At 36.9% G+C, this 17,231-nt stretch overlaps 1 protein-coding gene across 2 annotated transcripts in view; it reads left to right on the top strand.

Moving 5' to 3' along the window:
- ARSK (arylsulfatase family member K) overlaps positions 1-16,049 on the top strand; it is a 41,114-nt gene extending 25,065 nt beyond the window's left edge. For both annotated transcript variants that reach the window (XM_082723933.1, XM_082723934.1), the window contains 5 exons: positions 610-892; positions 1,636-1,807; positions 5,160-5,384; positions 12,629-12,853; positions 15,187-16,049. In XM_082723933.1, coding sequence (XP_082580059.1) covers positions 610-892; positions 1,636-1,807; positions 5,160-5,384; positions 12,629-12,853; positions 15,187-15,476 — 1,195 coding nt within the window. In that variant the 3' untranslated portion in view covers positions 15,477-16,049. The remainder of the gene's footprint in view (positions 1-609; positions 893-1,635; positions 1,808-5,159; positions 5,385-12,628; positions 12,854-15,186) is intronic.
- Positions 16,050-17,231: the final 1,182 nt, after the last annotated feature.

Raw genomic sequence — 17,231 nt, 5'->3', positions numbered from 1 at the left:
ACTCATATGTAGAATTTAAGAAACAAATAAGGAGGGGGGATAAAGAGACAAACCAAAAAACCGAATCTTAACTGTAGAGAATAAACTGATGGTTGTGAGAGAGGAGGGGTTGGGGGTTGAGTGAGACAAGAGTACACTTATCTTGATGAGCACTGAGTAATATATTGAATTGTTGAATCACTGTATTGTACACCTGAAACAAATGTAACATTTTATATTAACTATACTGGAATAAAAATAAAAACCTCTCTTCCTTCTGACAGAAAAAAAGACAAATTGGTAGAAAATTTAGGAGAAATACCAGGAACTTGAACTATTTTTTATATTATTAAATGTGTTGTTATAAGAAAAAGTAACTCTTCTAAATAATCTATCTTCGTTTTAAAGAATACATAGGTGAATATTTGATTCTCATCATTTTTTTCCCTGGATTTTGTGTTTGCAAGTTTCAGTAACTCTCTTAATGAGATCTAGTGTAGTGAACCTGAATAGTTACATGACTGAGTCTAAAAACTGTTTTCCATATTGCTTTCTTATATCTATGCTTAGTCAGTTTTTTTCTTATCTTTTTTAGTACCTTATAATACACCTGTCTTTTTGCCTCCTCAGCAACCGTGTTGAAGCATGGACAAGAGATGTTGCTTTCTTACTCAGACAAGAAGGCAGACCTGTGGTTAATCTTATCCCTAAAAAGACTAAAGTAAGAGTAATGGAAAGGGACTGGAAGAATACAGACAGAGCAGTGAATTGGTTAAGAAAGGAAGCAAATAATTACACTCAACCGTTTGTTCTCTACTTGGGATTAAATTTACCACATCCATATCCTTCCCCATCTTCAGGAGAAAATTTTGGATCTTCAACATTTCATACATCTCTTTATTGGCTTAAAAAGGTAAGTACACTATAGTGTGCTCAAAAATACAAGTTAATATTATAAACTGTATGTTATTGGTACTTGGCCACTGCTTCTTTGATCACTTTTAAAAACAAATTTGAAAATTCTGTAGCTTAGTTAATCAAATATGGCCAATAACTGGTTGACAAAAAACAAAGGGGCAATTTTACATAGATAAAATAAGTATTAAAAAAATCAGTAATCTGATGGGTATTAAGTTGGGCACAGATTACATGGAGCAAACAATGAATCATGGAACACCACATCCAAAACTAATGATGTACTGTATGGTGATTAATATAACATAACATAACAAAACAATAAAAGAAACAGTAAAGACAGGATCTCAAAAAGAGAAAAAAAAAAGATATTGGCAGTTTTACTAGCAAACTATTGGGAAACAGTCTAGATTCTGAGGTTGTTGATTCTGGAATTTTGAACTGGTCACACCAATAAAAAGCTTGGATACTTTTTCGGGACTAGAACACTGTCTAATATAGCTCATATTTTTCTTTGTCATGTGCAATTATAAAAACAATTTTTGTGACTCTATATATGGATATTAATACATATCTTTTGTTGTCCCTAGTAATATTAACAATTTGTTCCTAATTGTGTATTTGATTTACTATTTTCTTTACATACCTCTACAATCCCAAATAATTAAGTATTGTCTTGTTCACCATACATACTTGTTGGAAGAGAGAATATTAACTACCTTGTTTTTCTCTCCTTTTTAGGTTTCTTATGATGCCATCAAAATCCCAAAGTGGTCACCTCTGTCAGAAATGCACCCTATAGATTATTACTCTTCTTATACAAAAAACTGCACTGGAAAGTTTACAGAAAAAGAAATTAAAAATATTAGAGCCTTTTATTATGCCATGTGTGCTGAGACAGATGCCATGCTTGGTAGGTGGTATATTTAATAAGCAATTAAATGAAGAAAAAGTATAATATTTTTCCAACAAACTGTGATCATGCTGGTTGTTGACTTGTATGAACTTCCTCAGACAATGTTTTACAACAGTTGCTGGGTGCTAAAGGCTTAGAACTATAAAAATCTTGACCCATATAAAAATTGGATAATTTGTATTATTAATCATGGACTAAGAAGTCTTTTTCATCTTAAATATTCATAAATTAATAAATGCGCAGGTTTGTTCGTACATAAAGACAGGACCATAGGTTATTATCTGCTTGACACAAAACTTTTTACCTGCTTTAAACAGGAATCAGTACAGGTGCCTGGGTGGCTCAGGGGGTTAATTGGCTTAGGTCATGATTGTAGGGTCCTGGGATCGAGTCCTGCATTGGGCTCTCTGCTCGGAGGGGAACCTGCTTTGGCTTAGGTCATCATTGTAGGGTCCTGGGATCGAGTTCTGCATTGGGCTCTCTGCTCAGAGGGGAACCTGCTTTCCCCTCTCTCTCTTCCTGCCTCTCTGCCTACTTGTGATCTCTCTCTGTCAAATAAATAAATAAAATCTTTTAAAAAAATAAAATAAACAGGAATCAGTACATATGTGACACAGGTACACATGTGACAGGTAAATTGTAAGGCAGCTTAGATCCTGAGAGATGAGTTTAGTCACAGAATCTTGTGAATTCTCCCAGACTTGTAATAATTAGAAAACAAAACCATTCTTCCCAGGCCCTTTAGAGTTTAACTAAAACTGACATCATTTTTTTTTAATGTATATTTCTAGACCAGTATCATACCAGTCTCCTTCCCTAGTTCAGCTCAAAACCCTACCTGCTTCCATAAGATGAGTGTCAAGAAAGTGTTTTGCCTACTCACTTGTAGAGTGAATGGCATTTTCCACTTTAGATTGAAGAACCCTTGTTTTTTTTTTTTTTTAAATCAATTTTTCTAACAAGTTATTTTCATAGTTTGCTATACTTTGGAGTGGAGCAAACCATATTAGTGAAGTGTGGGAAGCACACTTTTGTACAAAGTGAATTTTGAGAGGGAACGGGTGGCTGATTCTTAAAAAGTATTATTGGCCCAAAATAGAAAAGTATAAATCAGAAAGCAAAAAAAATGGGTGTATTATTTATAATATATCAAGTATAATATGAATTAAAAGTCCTGAGGATTTTATAAATACATTTAATATTTAAAGCAAATTTCTTTAATCCTGAATTGTTTCTCAAATTTTCTGATGTCAGTCAGTATTCACCCATTGCACCCTGGAAATCACTTTGGAAATTTTGCAGTTATCCATTCATCTGTATCTACTAAGGTAAAATATTATATATATAATGTTGCTGCAGGGATTATGGGAATAGCTCTTGAAGTCTCTTTGATTAATAAAAAAAATGCAGCAGCTCACTTCAACTACAGAGTTTATGAAATATGTCATACATTGTTATATCCACACTAGTCTCACCTCCAAATAGTATTTCTTACTGTTCACTATATTTGTTCTACAAATATTTAGTGCCCACTAGCTAGCTATCAGGCACTATCTAGGGCATTGGAGGTACTAATTGAATATTATTAAGAAATCACACTTTAATTAAAAACACTAAGCTCTTGCTCCACCTCAGGGTCTTTATATGTGCTTTTCCCTGGGCCTGGGATGCTCTTCCCTTTGCTGTTTACATGGCTGGTTATTCTCAGTCTTTAGCTTTCAGTTCATATATCTCCTCAGGGATGTCTTCCCAGCCACCGCAAGTTAGTATACCATCCTACCTATTCTCTGCCTTGTCATCTTGATTATTTACATCATAATTGTCAATTATTTTGTCTATTTGCTTGTTTACTGTCTGCTTCCCTTGAGCAAGGGGGACCCTGTGAGAGCAGGGATTTCAGTCTTTTTTTTTTTAAGGATTTTATTTATTTATTTGACAGTGAGAGATCACAAGTAGGCAGAGAGGCAGGTAAGGGGGGGCTCTCTGAGCAGAGAGCCCAATGCGGGGCTTGATCCCAGGATCCTGGAATCATGACTTGAGCTGAAGGCAGAGGCTTAACCCACTGAGCCACCCAGGCGCCCCAAGGGATCTCAGTCTTAACCAAGCTCATGTCCCAGGTGCCTCGCTTTGGATCCATGGTACCTGGCACATAGTAAGAACTCAGCAAATATGTACAAGATGAGTACAAACACCAGCCCTTGTAACGTGAGTTGTAACTACGGCTGCAGAGGCCTTGGAGGACAGCGATTCAGTCTACCTGGAGGAGCAGGCAGTTTCACCAGGGAGATAATGCTTGAGCTAGGTCCTAGAGGAAGAATGGGAATCTGCCAAGTAGAAGGTGAGAGAAAAGGCATTCCACACAGAAGAAAGCAGACAACGTACAGAGGCAAGAAAATCTAACCTAATTATGACTAGTTTAGGAATTCTAAGTCGTTTAGGACTATAAGAAGTATAGGTCTAGAGGGTAGTTGAGGGTGCTGAGCTTGCTGAAGAATTAGACAATGGGAAGTTTTGAAGAAGTTTTAAGCTGGGTTAAGACATGATCAAATATTTTAAAAAGACAGCCACCCCAATGGTACAAGAGTTAGAGAAGAAAGAGGTATAGGGGCAAGACCAATTTAGAAGCCATTATATTTGTCCAGTTGAAAGATTCTGATGTTCTATGCTCTGTAAATAACTCCATAGAACAGTGGGTCTCAGTTTGATGGGACCTCAGAATCACCTGTGGGTTTTATATTCATAATACAGACCCCTGTAGGTCAGGATTGGGGAACTGGCAAATACGGATGATTCTTCTCTCTGGACTGTGCCTTCCTGTGATTCTCTTAATTACAATGAGGAGGACACTAAGAGACAGGGACTGGTCAGAGGAATTTTACTGTCCAGTTATTCCCTACCCAAGAATATACTAAGTCTGACCTGCCTGTTGGGGGTGTAGGAGAAAGGGTAGCAGGGAGGAGGATTCTGACCTCCCACGGGGGCATAAATTGTGGCTTGGTGGTAATACCAGTCCTTTCATTGGGACACACCACAGCACTGACATCTAGAGTTGTCTTTCTTTTTTCATTTAAGTCACAAAGGGGAAAAACATTTTCCCCAATCTCTGATAGGAACATAGAAACCAAGCCAGCGTCATCTCCAAATATCAGTACCGTATTTTCTCCTTCCTCTGTCTTGTCTGTCAGGTGAAGAGCAGCACATGAAGTGTGGCATAACTTACTTAAGAACACCGGCTGACATTCAGATGTTAGCAATCACCCTCTTGCGAGGTCGAGTTGTTATGAGCTTACTGTGATGGAACACAAACTAAAAGCTAATTAATTAAGGTTTATCTTGATTCGTGTTGTAGGAGAAATTATTTTAGCTCTTCGCCAGTTAGATCTTCTTCAGAAAACTATTGTCATATATACCTCAGACCACGGAGAGCTGGCCATGGAGCATCGTCAGTTTTATAAAATGAGTATGTACGAAGCGAGTGCCCACGTTCCACTCTTGATGATGGGACCAGGAATTAAGGCCAACCTACAAGTACCCAGTGTGGTTTCTCTTGTGGATATTTACCCGACTATGCTTGGTAAGTACCACAATCCTGTAAGTATTTATTTGTAATCATGTTGGAAAAGGAATAAGTAGAGAGGGACTTGGCCGACCTGTTCATAACCTTGAGCAGTTCTTTTAACTGTGAGTCAGATCCACATCTGAAAAAATGAGGACGACAACTCCTCAGGTTCCTGTAGCATACAGTTGTTTTTCCCTTCAAAAGAGTCACAGTCATGGCATGGTTATAACGTAAGCCACAGAAGATATTCAGGTTCATAACCTCACAGGATTTGCGCAACATGTGATTCTCTACCACCATCTCTCAGAAGTGTAAGTAGTTCCCTTCTGGATTATTTTATCCACTTTGAAACTACTAATCTTGTACAGTGTTAGAAAAGCCTCTTAATCTAACATATGAACCCGTTTCTCCTCAGAATCTTTAGATTAGTCTGTCCTAAGAACTTCACTAGCTTCTTAATGTGTATAAACAGAACCATACGTCTAGAACAGCAACATATGGGTAGGGGTAGTTAACAGTTTTGTTGAAGGTAATAGAACAACACCATCAGTAAATTCAGAGGAAATTATACAGCATTGTTAGCCTCTATCTAATTTAGCAGACTACTTTAAATTCAGTAACATTTAAATACTGAAATTCTTCTAAGGCACCATCAATTACAAAAAGTACCATCTATTTATAAATAGATTTTAGTGAAAGAAAACAGGACATAAGATATATATGTTTCATATGTATATATTGAAATGTGAAAGAAACATGTATCTGAAAACCAAAGACGAAAGAAATTCCTTTTTATCTCCTTCCTTCTGCTACAAAGTCCTTCCCTTCATTTAACTAAAGACTATTCCAGGGCCTTAAAATTCTTTAGGGTTAATTTTTTTCAATACCTTTTCACTTTCTCTTTTATTTTAAATCACTTCTTGTATATTTGAACACAATTCTTTGTTTTTCTTTTGCCTGATGGTATTTTTAATCTCTTCAGTTTCTTGGTTGTCATTTGCTGGTTCCCCTACATCCCAAAGCAATTATCACACTTAGCTGTATCTCTGCCACTTCCTGACTCCCTCACTCTTCAGGCAATCCTGACTGCTTCCTCATTTCTGTTTTGATAAGAAGTGTATGTATGATTATGTATGTTTGTGTCTCTCTTATTATAACCTTTATAGTTTTAGGAAAGGTGCTTTTTTAAAAGATTTTATGTATTTATTTGACAGAGAGAGCAAGAGAGAGAGAGAGAGAGAGAGAACAAGCAGGGGGAACAGGAGAGGGAGAAGTAGGGTCCCTGCTGAGGGGGGCTTGATCCCAGGACCATGGGATTATGACCTGAACACAAGGTGGATACTTATCCAACTGAGCCACCAAGGGGCCCTTAGGAACAGGTGCTTCTTGATGGTGGCATCTCTTCTGTAGTTTCCTCCCTTAGTTTTTCCTCAGGTAGAAGTCCCCCAACTCCATTTCCAAATTTGCTGAACTCTTTAGCCTTGTTCTGTTTTTTAGAAGGACAGTGACCAGAACTGCAAACCAATCATGAAAGGTTGGGCTGATTCTTTCTCAGTATCCCCTTGCTATATTTGCTAGTGGTATTTGACATTTTGCCTGTCTTTCTGACTCTAGCAGGTCAACTGACCATTATGTACAGGGAGCTGTCTGCAGTGAGTCCTACCTATGCTTAGTCAGCCTATCACCTGGTATGTAAGGTGATTATTATGCATATTTAAGTGATTTTTCTTTAAATGTTGTTTTATATTTGCCTACAGTGCAAATTTTGCTTCCCTACATTTTTATCCACCATTAACACTACTTGCCATTTTATACATCATAAGAGTTAAAAGGCATCTGCAAGATTTCCCAAGGTATTTAGCTAACAGATTATATAAGAAAACACTAAATAAAACTGCTTAGGTTGAGATAATTTATTATCCACCTAGGAGACTACCTGCCTATCCCTGGATTTGTGTTGTATGACAGTAAGCATTTCATTAGCCAAAACCAAACATTCCCAGAAACTCCTCCCATTCCTTCCCACCTCTTCTGGAAATTATGTAGGTGCTCTCCAACTTCTTTTTTTCCTACAATTTGTTAATTATTACAATTTTCTAAAACTCACAGTTCTATGTAGATTTTTACTTATTTTTATCTTTCACTGATTCTTCGTAATAGACTTCTGAGTCACATTTCCCTACAGAATATATTAACAGCATTTACATCATGTGTTGATTATATCTGCCCAACTAGAGTAAAGGAAATTAAGCCAAAAATCAATGTCTCTCTAATTCTAAACTGGAAATTAGCCTCTTCAGACTTAGCACAGCTTGTAATATGTTTCATTACAAATATTTTTATCACCAAAAGGGAAAAGTTACATTTATGTGTTTGGGGCAGGAAGGAGAATATCCGTGCATAGGTCTTTTTATATAAAGCACTGAAACATCCTACTGACCAGATGTTAACCAGAGATAAGGTAGAAAGAGAATGATGAAGGGGTACAGCAAGAATCTTACGTTGGAGCCAGGAAACAGCATGGTAATATTATCATTTATCTAAAATTAACATTTTTGCAAATGATAAAGCATTAATATTAATAGAGCTCTTACAAATCTATAGGAAAAAGAGAAATACCCTACTCAAAAAGTGACTGAAAGATAGAAACAAACAATTCACAAGAGAAGATACTCAAATGGCTAAGATATTTTAAAGGTTCAAACTCGGTAGTCAGAAAAATATTAAAACAAGAAGATATCAATTTTCTTGCACGTATAAAGTTTTCAAAGATTAAAAAGAATTAGAAAATCTTTTATTGGAATTAGGCCTTTCCTTATTCTGCTTCTAGAAGTATAAACTGGCACAGATTTTCTGGAGGCAATGTGGCAGTTTGTTCCAAATTACTCAGAAATACACATACCTTTTGACCTAGAAATTCCAATTTTAGAAAATAACCTATAGCTATATACAAAGATTTATCTCCATGGATATTTATTGTAATATCATATTAAGCTAAAGAATTAGAAACAATATGAATACTGGGTAGAAACAGATTGGGTAAAAAATAGTCAATTTTATTGATTCTTCTAGCCAACTAGGAGTTTACAACAGATATAAAACATAATGTATTCTTAGGATTCTAAAGGCCCTTTCTTTATTAGCTTAGCCATAGCTGTATTATTTTATATGAATTTAAGTTACACCCGGAGTATGGGATTAAATATCTTAGATTAAAGCCTCAAACCAGACCTCCTCTTCCCTACATCATACGAATCTCAGAGAGAAGAATATTAAATAGGAAGAACCAATTGAGATTCCTGTTCTATTAAACCTATCTTACTATGAAGAGCCTGTTCAAATTTTAAGAGGCTACAATGCTTTTATTAAAAAGTCTGAATTTACAAATAGTTTTTAAAAGGCATTTTAACTACATCTGAAACGAATATTGCACAGCATAATAAAATTAATTTTAAAAATTGGGGGAAAAATACAGAAGGTATTTCAAAAGAGTTTTTTTTTTTTCTTTCCTATAAAATGGTATTTTATGATAAAGTAGAAAGGGTATTCTTAACCTGTTTATCTTAATAGTCCTTTGTGGTATACCATCACACTATCATTTTCTAATACTGGCAGAAGAGTGCCATTTTTATGAACAGGAACTCTTTATACTATTAAAGTTGATAGCACTTCAGAGATTATTCTTTAAAAATTACACCACCCCCCCGTATCTTTTTTTCTCTAATAACCTATTAGCAGCATCTTTTGGCTCAGTTAGAAATAAAGGGAGTCTCACTTTAAAATTAAAATAGTTCTGATTTTCTCTTCTAAACATATTTTCATGTGAGTTTTTTTCTTTTAATAATTGATCTTTTTTGTAAAACACCTGCCTTCCCCTCACATAAAAGATAAATCCATATTTTTGAATTATGAAAATGTAATTATATAAAAATGCACTTGTGTGTAAAAGAATGCTTATTGTAAGGGATTCAGATTGCAAAATGCTTCCTGCTACATGATGTAGTGGAGGGTTGGGAGAAGCATTCTACACAGACTATTTTACTTTTATTATCTAAAAAAAATTGTGAAGTTGAGTACTACAGTAAAGCAAGACTTGTGTTGTAGTACTAAAGAATCCAGAAGACCTGGCATCAGACTGCCTAAATTCAAATCCCTCCTTCAGTTTTGGCCTTGGGCAAGTTACTTAACATCTCTGGTCTTCAATTTTCTTATCAATAACATGTAAATAACAGCAGCTATTGCAAAGCTTAAAACAATGACTGGAACATGGCAAACAATTAAATGTTAGGCTATCATTGTTAGTAGTTTTTATTCTTTGGTATGCCCTAAAAAATGTACATAGTTTGCATCATTGCCATACCAGTCTAATCTTTTATCTTCTCCTATGCTCAGGAAGAAATCTTCAGGAAACCATCCTATATATCCAGGTCTGCATTTTTCCCCATTTGTTGACTGTTTTAAATTCAAGGCACTTTGTTGAGAATCCTGCAGTTACTTTTTGTCTTTGCTTATACTACCAAGAAAGATCAAACTTACTTAAAACAGTATTAGAATGACAGATCTGCCAGAAGAAAAAAAAAAAAAAACATGAAAATGGTTTTAAACAAAGATCAAAGAGCTTTTTGAAATGCAGTTTAAGCTAAAGTGCTTTTAAGGAAATCATTGATAAATAGATGAGAAGTGAATACCCTGTTTCCTGCAGCACAGAAAAGTTAATAAATATGTAAAGTAGTTAGTTATTAAATACTGTGAATATTTGACATTGGTTTCTTTCTTCATCAGTTTACAAAGGTATATGATACTACTACTATTAGACTGGCAACAAGTCACCGTTCTCTCTTGCCCGGACTGCTGCAGTACCTTCTTGCTCCCACCTTCTGCTCAGACCGCTTTCAGTCAATTCACCCTGCGATCCTTAGCAACGGGAGTGGCAGGCTTCTACTCAAAAGTCTCTGCTGGTTTCCCTTTCACAAAGAGTAAAATTCAAAATCTCTCCTTGCACCTGAGATTCCAACATGACCTCTCACTCCTCTTTTACCGTTGTACCCCTCACCTACTCTGCTCCAGCCTATTCAGAGCTCCTTGGTGTCTGGGGACTGGACTCGGCAGGCTCCCCCTGCCTCAGGGTCTGTACATTTGCTCTTCCTGGGGGGAAGCCCTTCCCCCAGGGATCTAAGGACTCGCCCTGGCCCTTCCTTGGAGTTTAAATGTCACCTCATTAGAGAAGCCTTCCCCTGACCGCACTATATGAAACAGCACCTGAACACATACTCGCCATCACTGTCTCCTTTGCCCTTTTTTTTTTTTTAATTGCACTTAGTGCTGTATGCCATGACTGTCCATCTGTCTCCCAGCATTAGAATATAAGCTCCAGGAGAGCTTACCTGCCTTCTCCACTGTTGTTTCCTTACACCTGGAACAGCACCTAGGTTGTTGAATGAATTAAAAAAAAAAAAAAAAAACTTACCCCAGTTTACTACTGACTTCCCATATAAACACAGAACCATGTCCATTTTCTTAGTCTTCCCAATTTTCTTTTAGGAAGATTAGGCTAACAACAGATGTGAAATAAGGCATTGCTAAGTTTCAGAGGTTATTAAAATGCTGAATACAGGAACTTCCCAGTCCTGGGTATATACCAGTTGGTCCTTGCCTCCCAATCATCTTCGAAGTCCTCTTCTCTCCCTTCCTACGCCTCACTAGTGGGGCTACATGACGACTACCAGACAGACCAGCCTGACCCAGTCTGCTCCCTCACTACCCGCATTCCTTACGGTAGACCTCACAGTCGTGTCCTACTGTCTTGTAGCTGAAGTGAGTTTTATTTAGGGCAGTCCCTTTCTCTCATGCACCTCCCCTTAAATGTCTTTACTCCTTTGTTTTTAACCAGTTATCTCTGGTCTTTCTTTCTTTCTTCAAAAAGTCCACAATTATGATTATTTGGCAGAAAATTAGTACTTGTACTATGCCCCTTCCAAGGAAATGGGAGAATATGGACTTTTACATATATGTAAAACATGTACCTTTGGAAGATTTATAGAGGTCTTTCTCTACCTCCTTATTTTCCTGAAATTAGCCTATTAGTCCTCAAATACTTAGTCATGTTAATTTTCTTATTCAATTTTGTTTAAGTTCTAGCATGTCAGATATATTATTTCCTATTTTTCATTGGAAATGTTTAATTATACTTAACCATGGAACACAGAAACCAGAAAAGGGGTGGAAAAGCAACTGCAGACTCATTTTGGAACTATCCAAGTAGCCAGTCATAATTAATGGTGATTTTTCTATAGGAAAAACATCATTTGAGTTCCAAATACCTTAAAAGCAATTTTTAAAATGCCACTTTTTAAGTTAGACATTTCTCATGTTATAGTTTATCTGTTTATATTTGATAAGGGGAAATAAATTATTTTTCCCTAGATCAGTATAATCCAAGATTTCCAATATATGTTCTGCAAAACACTAGCCCCTCAATATGCTACTTGAGGGTAAAAATGTATGTCATCAAATAACTTTGGGACAAATGGCATACTATTATACCATCCTTACAGGTTTATGAAAAGTATCAGCAATAAACTTTCACTGACAATAAAATAACCTAGTTTAAAAAAAAAATTTTATTTATTTATTTATTTATTTGACAGACAGAGATCACAAGTAGGCAGAGAGGCAGGCAGAGAGAGAGGGGGAAGCAGGTTCCCCGCCGAGCAGAGAGCCCGATGCGGGGCTCGATCCCAGGACCCTGAGATCATGACCTGAGCTGAAGACAGAGGCTTTAACCCACTGAGCCACCCAGGCACCCCTAACCTACTTACATTTAATCATTGTTTGCAAACATATAGATGACTACTAAAACCCTTTCTCATATAGGTCTTTTATCTTAATATCTAGTGGAACAAATGGAAGAAACAGCTGTAATTATTTGTCATTCAGAAATAAAGGACTGACTAATATCTGTTGAACGTTTCTTATCAGGTACTATTCTCAGAGCCTTACATAAATTATCATATTTAAACCTAAAATAAGCATATGAGGTAGAGGTATGATTGTTACTCCCCTTTTACAGATGAGGAAACTGAGGTTCAGAGTAGTTAGCAATCATGTCGAAAGGGCATATGGCTAATGAAGTGAGCATTTGGACCTAGGCACTCTATTTACCAAATCCATATATGATCCACACCTTGTAATGATGTCATTTATGAATATTTCAACTAGTGGAAGAATAAGTTATTTAAAAATACTATTTTGTTACATAGATATTGCTGGAGCTCCTCTGCCGCAGAACCTGAGTGGATACTCTTTGCTGCCTTTAGCATCGGAAACGTTAAAGAATGAACATAAATTCAAAAACCTGCGTCCGCCCTGGATTCTGAGTCAGTTCCATGGATGCAATGTGAATGCTTCCACCTACATGCTGCGGACTAACCGATGGAAGTATATCACCTACTCCGATGGCACTTCAGTACTGCCTCAACTCTTTGGTAAATCTGTTGGTATCTTCTTTAGTGTGGTAGTATACAGAATGAGCTGTCCTCCATAGTTTTGCTCAAGAGGCCCAGTCATCCGTGGTTAAATAAATACCTGCTGCTTCTCATGCCAGGACCATCTACAAAAGGTTGCCCATGTGAGGGGGCAGCTTCTTTGCAGATCCTCTGAATTCCAGACCAAGTGTCTGAAGACTTTTGATCGGGGTCTCAAGATTGAAACTGTGGTTTTCGCTGATTAGGGTCTCTTCTAAGATGCAGGTTATCTTTCCCAAACAGTAGTCCACACCCTCTCATTATCCCTTGGTTTCAGCTGTCCTGGATATTAACCCCAACCCCTATATTTTGTGAAGCCTGACATTCTTTTTTTTTTTTTTAATGATTTTCTTTATTTGACAGAGAGATTTATTTGACACAGTAGTCAAATATTTGACACAGGGAGAAGCAGGCTCCCTGCTGAACAGAGAGCCTGATGCAGGGCTCGATCCCAGGACACTGAGATATGACCTGAGCCTAAGGCAGAGGCTTAACCCACTGAGACACCCCAAGCCTGACATTCTGATTTATTATTTAAGATGATACCAATATCCTCATTTTATAGAGAAGACTAGAAATCAGAGGGATTCAAATACCTGTGCAAGATCTCACAGCTAATGACAGAGCTGGGATTTTAACCCAGGTCTAACTTCAAAATCCATGCTCCTTCTCCACAAAGATGCCTGCTAGCTTCACTATTCTATGAATTAATTTTAATTTTTTAAGATTTATTTATTTTGGAGAGAGGGAGAAAGATCATGCACAGGAGGGAGGGGCACAGGGAGTGGGAAAGAGAAAATTCTCAAGCAGACTCCCCCTCTCAGCACAAAGCCCTATGTGGGGTGAGATCCCAGGACCCTGAGATCATGACCTGAACTGAAATCAAGAGTCAGATGCTTAACCGATGGAGCCCCCCGGGCGCTCCTCTATGAATTAATTTTAAAGCAACATTATTAAATTCAGGTTTTACTTATCCCTTGCCTCTCTTTTTCACATATAACATGCCATTATTAATATTCATTTCTCCCTAAGTTTCCTTTCCAGTTAGAAATGTCAAAATCATTAACTCCAAATAATTCTTTAGGGGCTAAACTGATTGACTTCCCCCTCTCCCCTTTACCCTAAGAGCAGGAGATTCTTGGTGTCAAAAGTTAGTCCTTCCGGGCGCCTGGGTGGCTCAGTGGGTTAAGCCTCTGCCTTCGGCTCAGGTCATGATCTCAGGGTCCTGGGATCGAGCCCCGCATCGGGCTCTCTGCTCAGCAGGGAGTCTGCTTTTCCTCTCCCTCTCTCTGCCTGCCTCTCTGCCTACTTGTAATCTCTCTCTGTTAAATTTAAAAAAAAAAAAAAAAAAGGAAATCCTTCCGTTTTCATCCTTTTGTGTAATGGGCATGTCTTGCTCATTCACTGGACATGTTCTGCAAAAAGCAGATGTGACTATCAAAGTATCAGGGGGTGAGCCTGCCTTTCCTGTATTCTCTGGGATTTATTCACTGACTTCCCTTTCCCAAATAGGTACCATCTGAAATCATCTAACAAAGTCCTAAATGTCTTCAGGGCCCTTCTGGCAAATGTACCACATACGCCCACAGAGGTTTTGTTCATTTATTATCTTAAGTAAATTGTCGTAAGATCTTTGATTTGCTATTTTTCCAATTAGATTGACATAGTTATATTTTGTCTTCCTTTTACCTGGGTAAAAAGGGTATTTATGTTCTGAAATATTTATTGTTATTTTCTTGGTGATAGCAATGAGATACATTCTTATTTCTGTGGCTATTTGCTCAAATGGACAGTGCTGATGCACCGAACTTTCAAAAATCCAAGCACAAGATGCTAAAATATATAGAAAACTAAGAGTAAATGAACTTACAAGACTATGACTTGACTATGTAAAGAATTCTTACATCTAGAAAATTTGGAGCTGTTGAAATGGGAGAATATAAGCATTACTATTTCTTTTCTCTGTGTGTCAAAACAAGGCATCAGAACCAGGAAGAATTAGGGCCAAGCCAGTTTACTAGTGAGATCTATCTCTGCCATCTAGGAAAGGATAAGAAAAAAAAAATGAGATAGCAGGATGATGGTAGGAAGGTAATTTGGACATACATTTAGAAGAGTGTTTAACCTTTGGTATATTATTTTACCATTTATATTGTCCTTCATCTTATTATGCTAATAGGAACTGCAAATAAAAATAAATTCAAATACATTATCTGTCACAGAGTAATGGCAATCTAAAATGTGTTTTTGTAACTGGCAACTATTTTGATAGCTATTTCCATTTTTTCTTCCAGATCTTTCCTCAGATCCAGATGAACTAACAAATATTGCTACAAAATTTCCAGAAGTTACGTATTCTTTGGATCAGAAGCTTCGTTCCATTATTAACTACCCTAAGGTTTCTGCCGCTGTCCACCAATACAATAAAGAGCAGTTTATCAAGTGGAAACAAAGTGTAGGGCAGAACTATTCAAATGTTATAGCGAACCTCAGGTGGCATCGGGACTGGCTGCAAGAACCAAGGAAGTATGAAAGTGCGATTGATCGGTGGCTGAACACCCCCACTAATCTTAACAAAATCTGAACTGAAATTAGATTAGAAAATAATGTTCTAGAGCACCATATAGAGAGACATGGTAAGAGATCATGATTCGCTTTTGTATGTTTTAATAATTACTGATTTTTAGTTACTTTTAAAGAATGTATTCTGTTTTAAAATAAAATATAGAGCACGTGGGTGGCTCAATGGGTTAGAGCCTCTGCCTTCAGTTTGGATCATGATCCCAGGATCCTGGGATCAAGCCCTGCATCCGGCTCTCTGCTCGGCAGGGAACCTGCTTCCTCCTCTCTCTGCCTGCCTCTCTGCCTGCTTGTGATCTCTCTCTGTCTGTCAGATAAATAAATAAAATCTTTAAATATATATATATATATATATATACATATATATATATGTAATCATTATGCAGTTAGATATTTTCATAAGTGATTACTATCAAAACCTCATTCTTATGAACTTTTAACAACTTAATGAAGGTGTTAAAAGGATGGAAGCAAATAGTATAATATAAAGTTAGGTTTCTCTGAATAATATGGAATATAGACAATTTTAACAATTATTTTATGACTTATGAACCGTAAAGTAGTTATTTGTATTTAATGGTGTCTGCTGAGTTATTTGCATTTGATGGGGCATAAATTATTTGGATGTATTTGATGGGACACAGTTCCCGGATCTGGCTGACTTTATTACAGTTTTTTTTTTTTTTAATCGGTAATATATGCACAAGCTACTGAAGAGTGAACAAATGAGCATGAAGTGTCCCTCCTTTCCCAGTTCCCCTTTCTGGGGCAACTACTATAACCACCTTCCTAAGTATCCTTTTAAAGACACACAGTATATTTAACAAACAAACTTTGTATTTCCCCCCAACACACAAAAGGTAGCTTACTCTACAAAAGGTTCTGCATCTTGCTCTTTTTTTTTTCTCCCACTTAAAAATACCTAGAAATAAAATTACTGGGGCAAGACTGTATCTAGCACAAACAAGTACACCAAATTACCTCCAAAGAAGTTATATCAATTTAAATTCTCACCAGTGATGCACTTCCTCACATCCTTCACCAACCTGATAAATAAAAATATATTTATAAAGTGCTTTTATTTTGAGTAAGATCATATTTTCATATATTTAATAGTCATTTGAATTTCTTTCACTGTGACTTTTACTATTTCTATTCTTTGCCTATTTTTCTATTGCTTGTCTTTTTTATTACAGGCATGGTTTTGGATCTTAGCTTTTTGTCTGTGAGAGAAGCTGCACATGTTTTGTTTTGTTTTGTTTTGTTTGTTTGTTTGTTTTCCTTTTTGTAATTTGTCTTTTGACTTAATTCTGGTATTTTTAACCTGTGGCAATTGGTATTTTCATGCGATCAAATTTATGAATCTTTGCATTTATGGCTTTGGGATTTTTGCATCATACATATTCAGCATGGTGTCCCCCACTTCCCTTCTTCTAGAGTTTTATTTTTTGTCCTTAGATCTTTGCCCCACCTGGAATGTATTCCACATTAGAAATCTAACTTTAGTTTGTTGTTCTAAGATGGCTACCCAAATGACCTTTTATTAAATAAACTTAACATTTGTCCCCTTGGTTAGAAAATGCTACTTCAGGGCACCTGGGTGGCTCAGTGGGCTAAGCCTCTGCATTCAGCTCAAGTCGTGATCTCAGGGTTCTGGGATCGAGCCCTGCATTGGGCTCTGTGCTCAGCAGGGAGCCTGCTGCCCCCTCTCTTTGCCTGCCTCTCTGCCTACTTGTGATCTCTCTCTCTCTGTCAAATA

This window comes from Mustela nivalis (assembly GCF_964662115.1).
Source record: "Mustela nivalis genome assembly, chromosome: 3".
Lineage (NCBI taxonomy): Eukaryota > Metazoa > Chordata > Mammalia > Carnivora > Mustelidae > Mustela > Mustela nivalis.
This window is presented reverse-complemented; position numbering and strand designations above follow the sequence as displayed.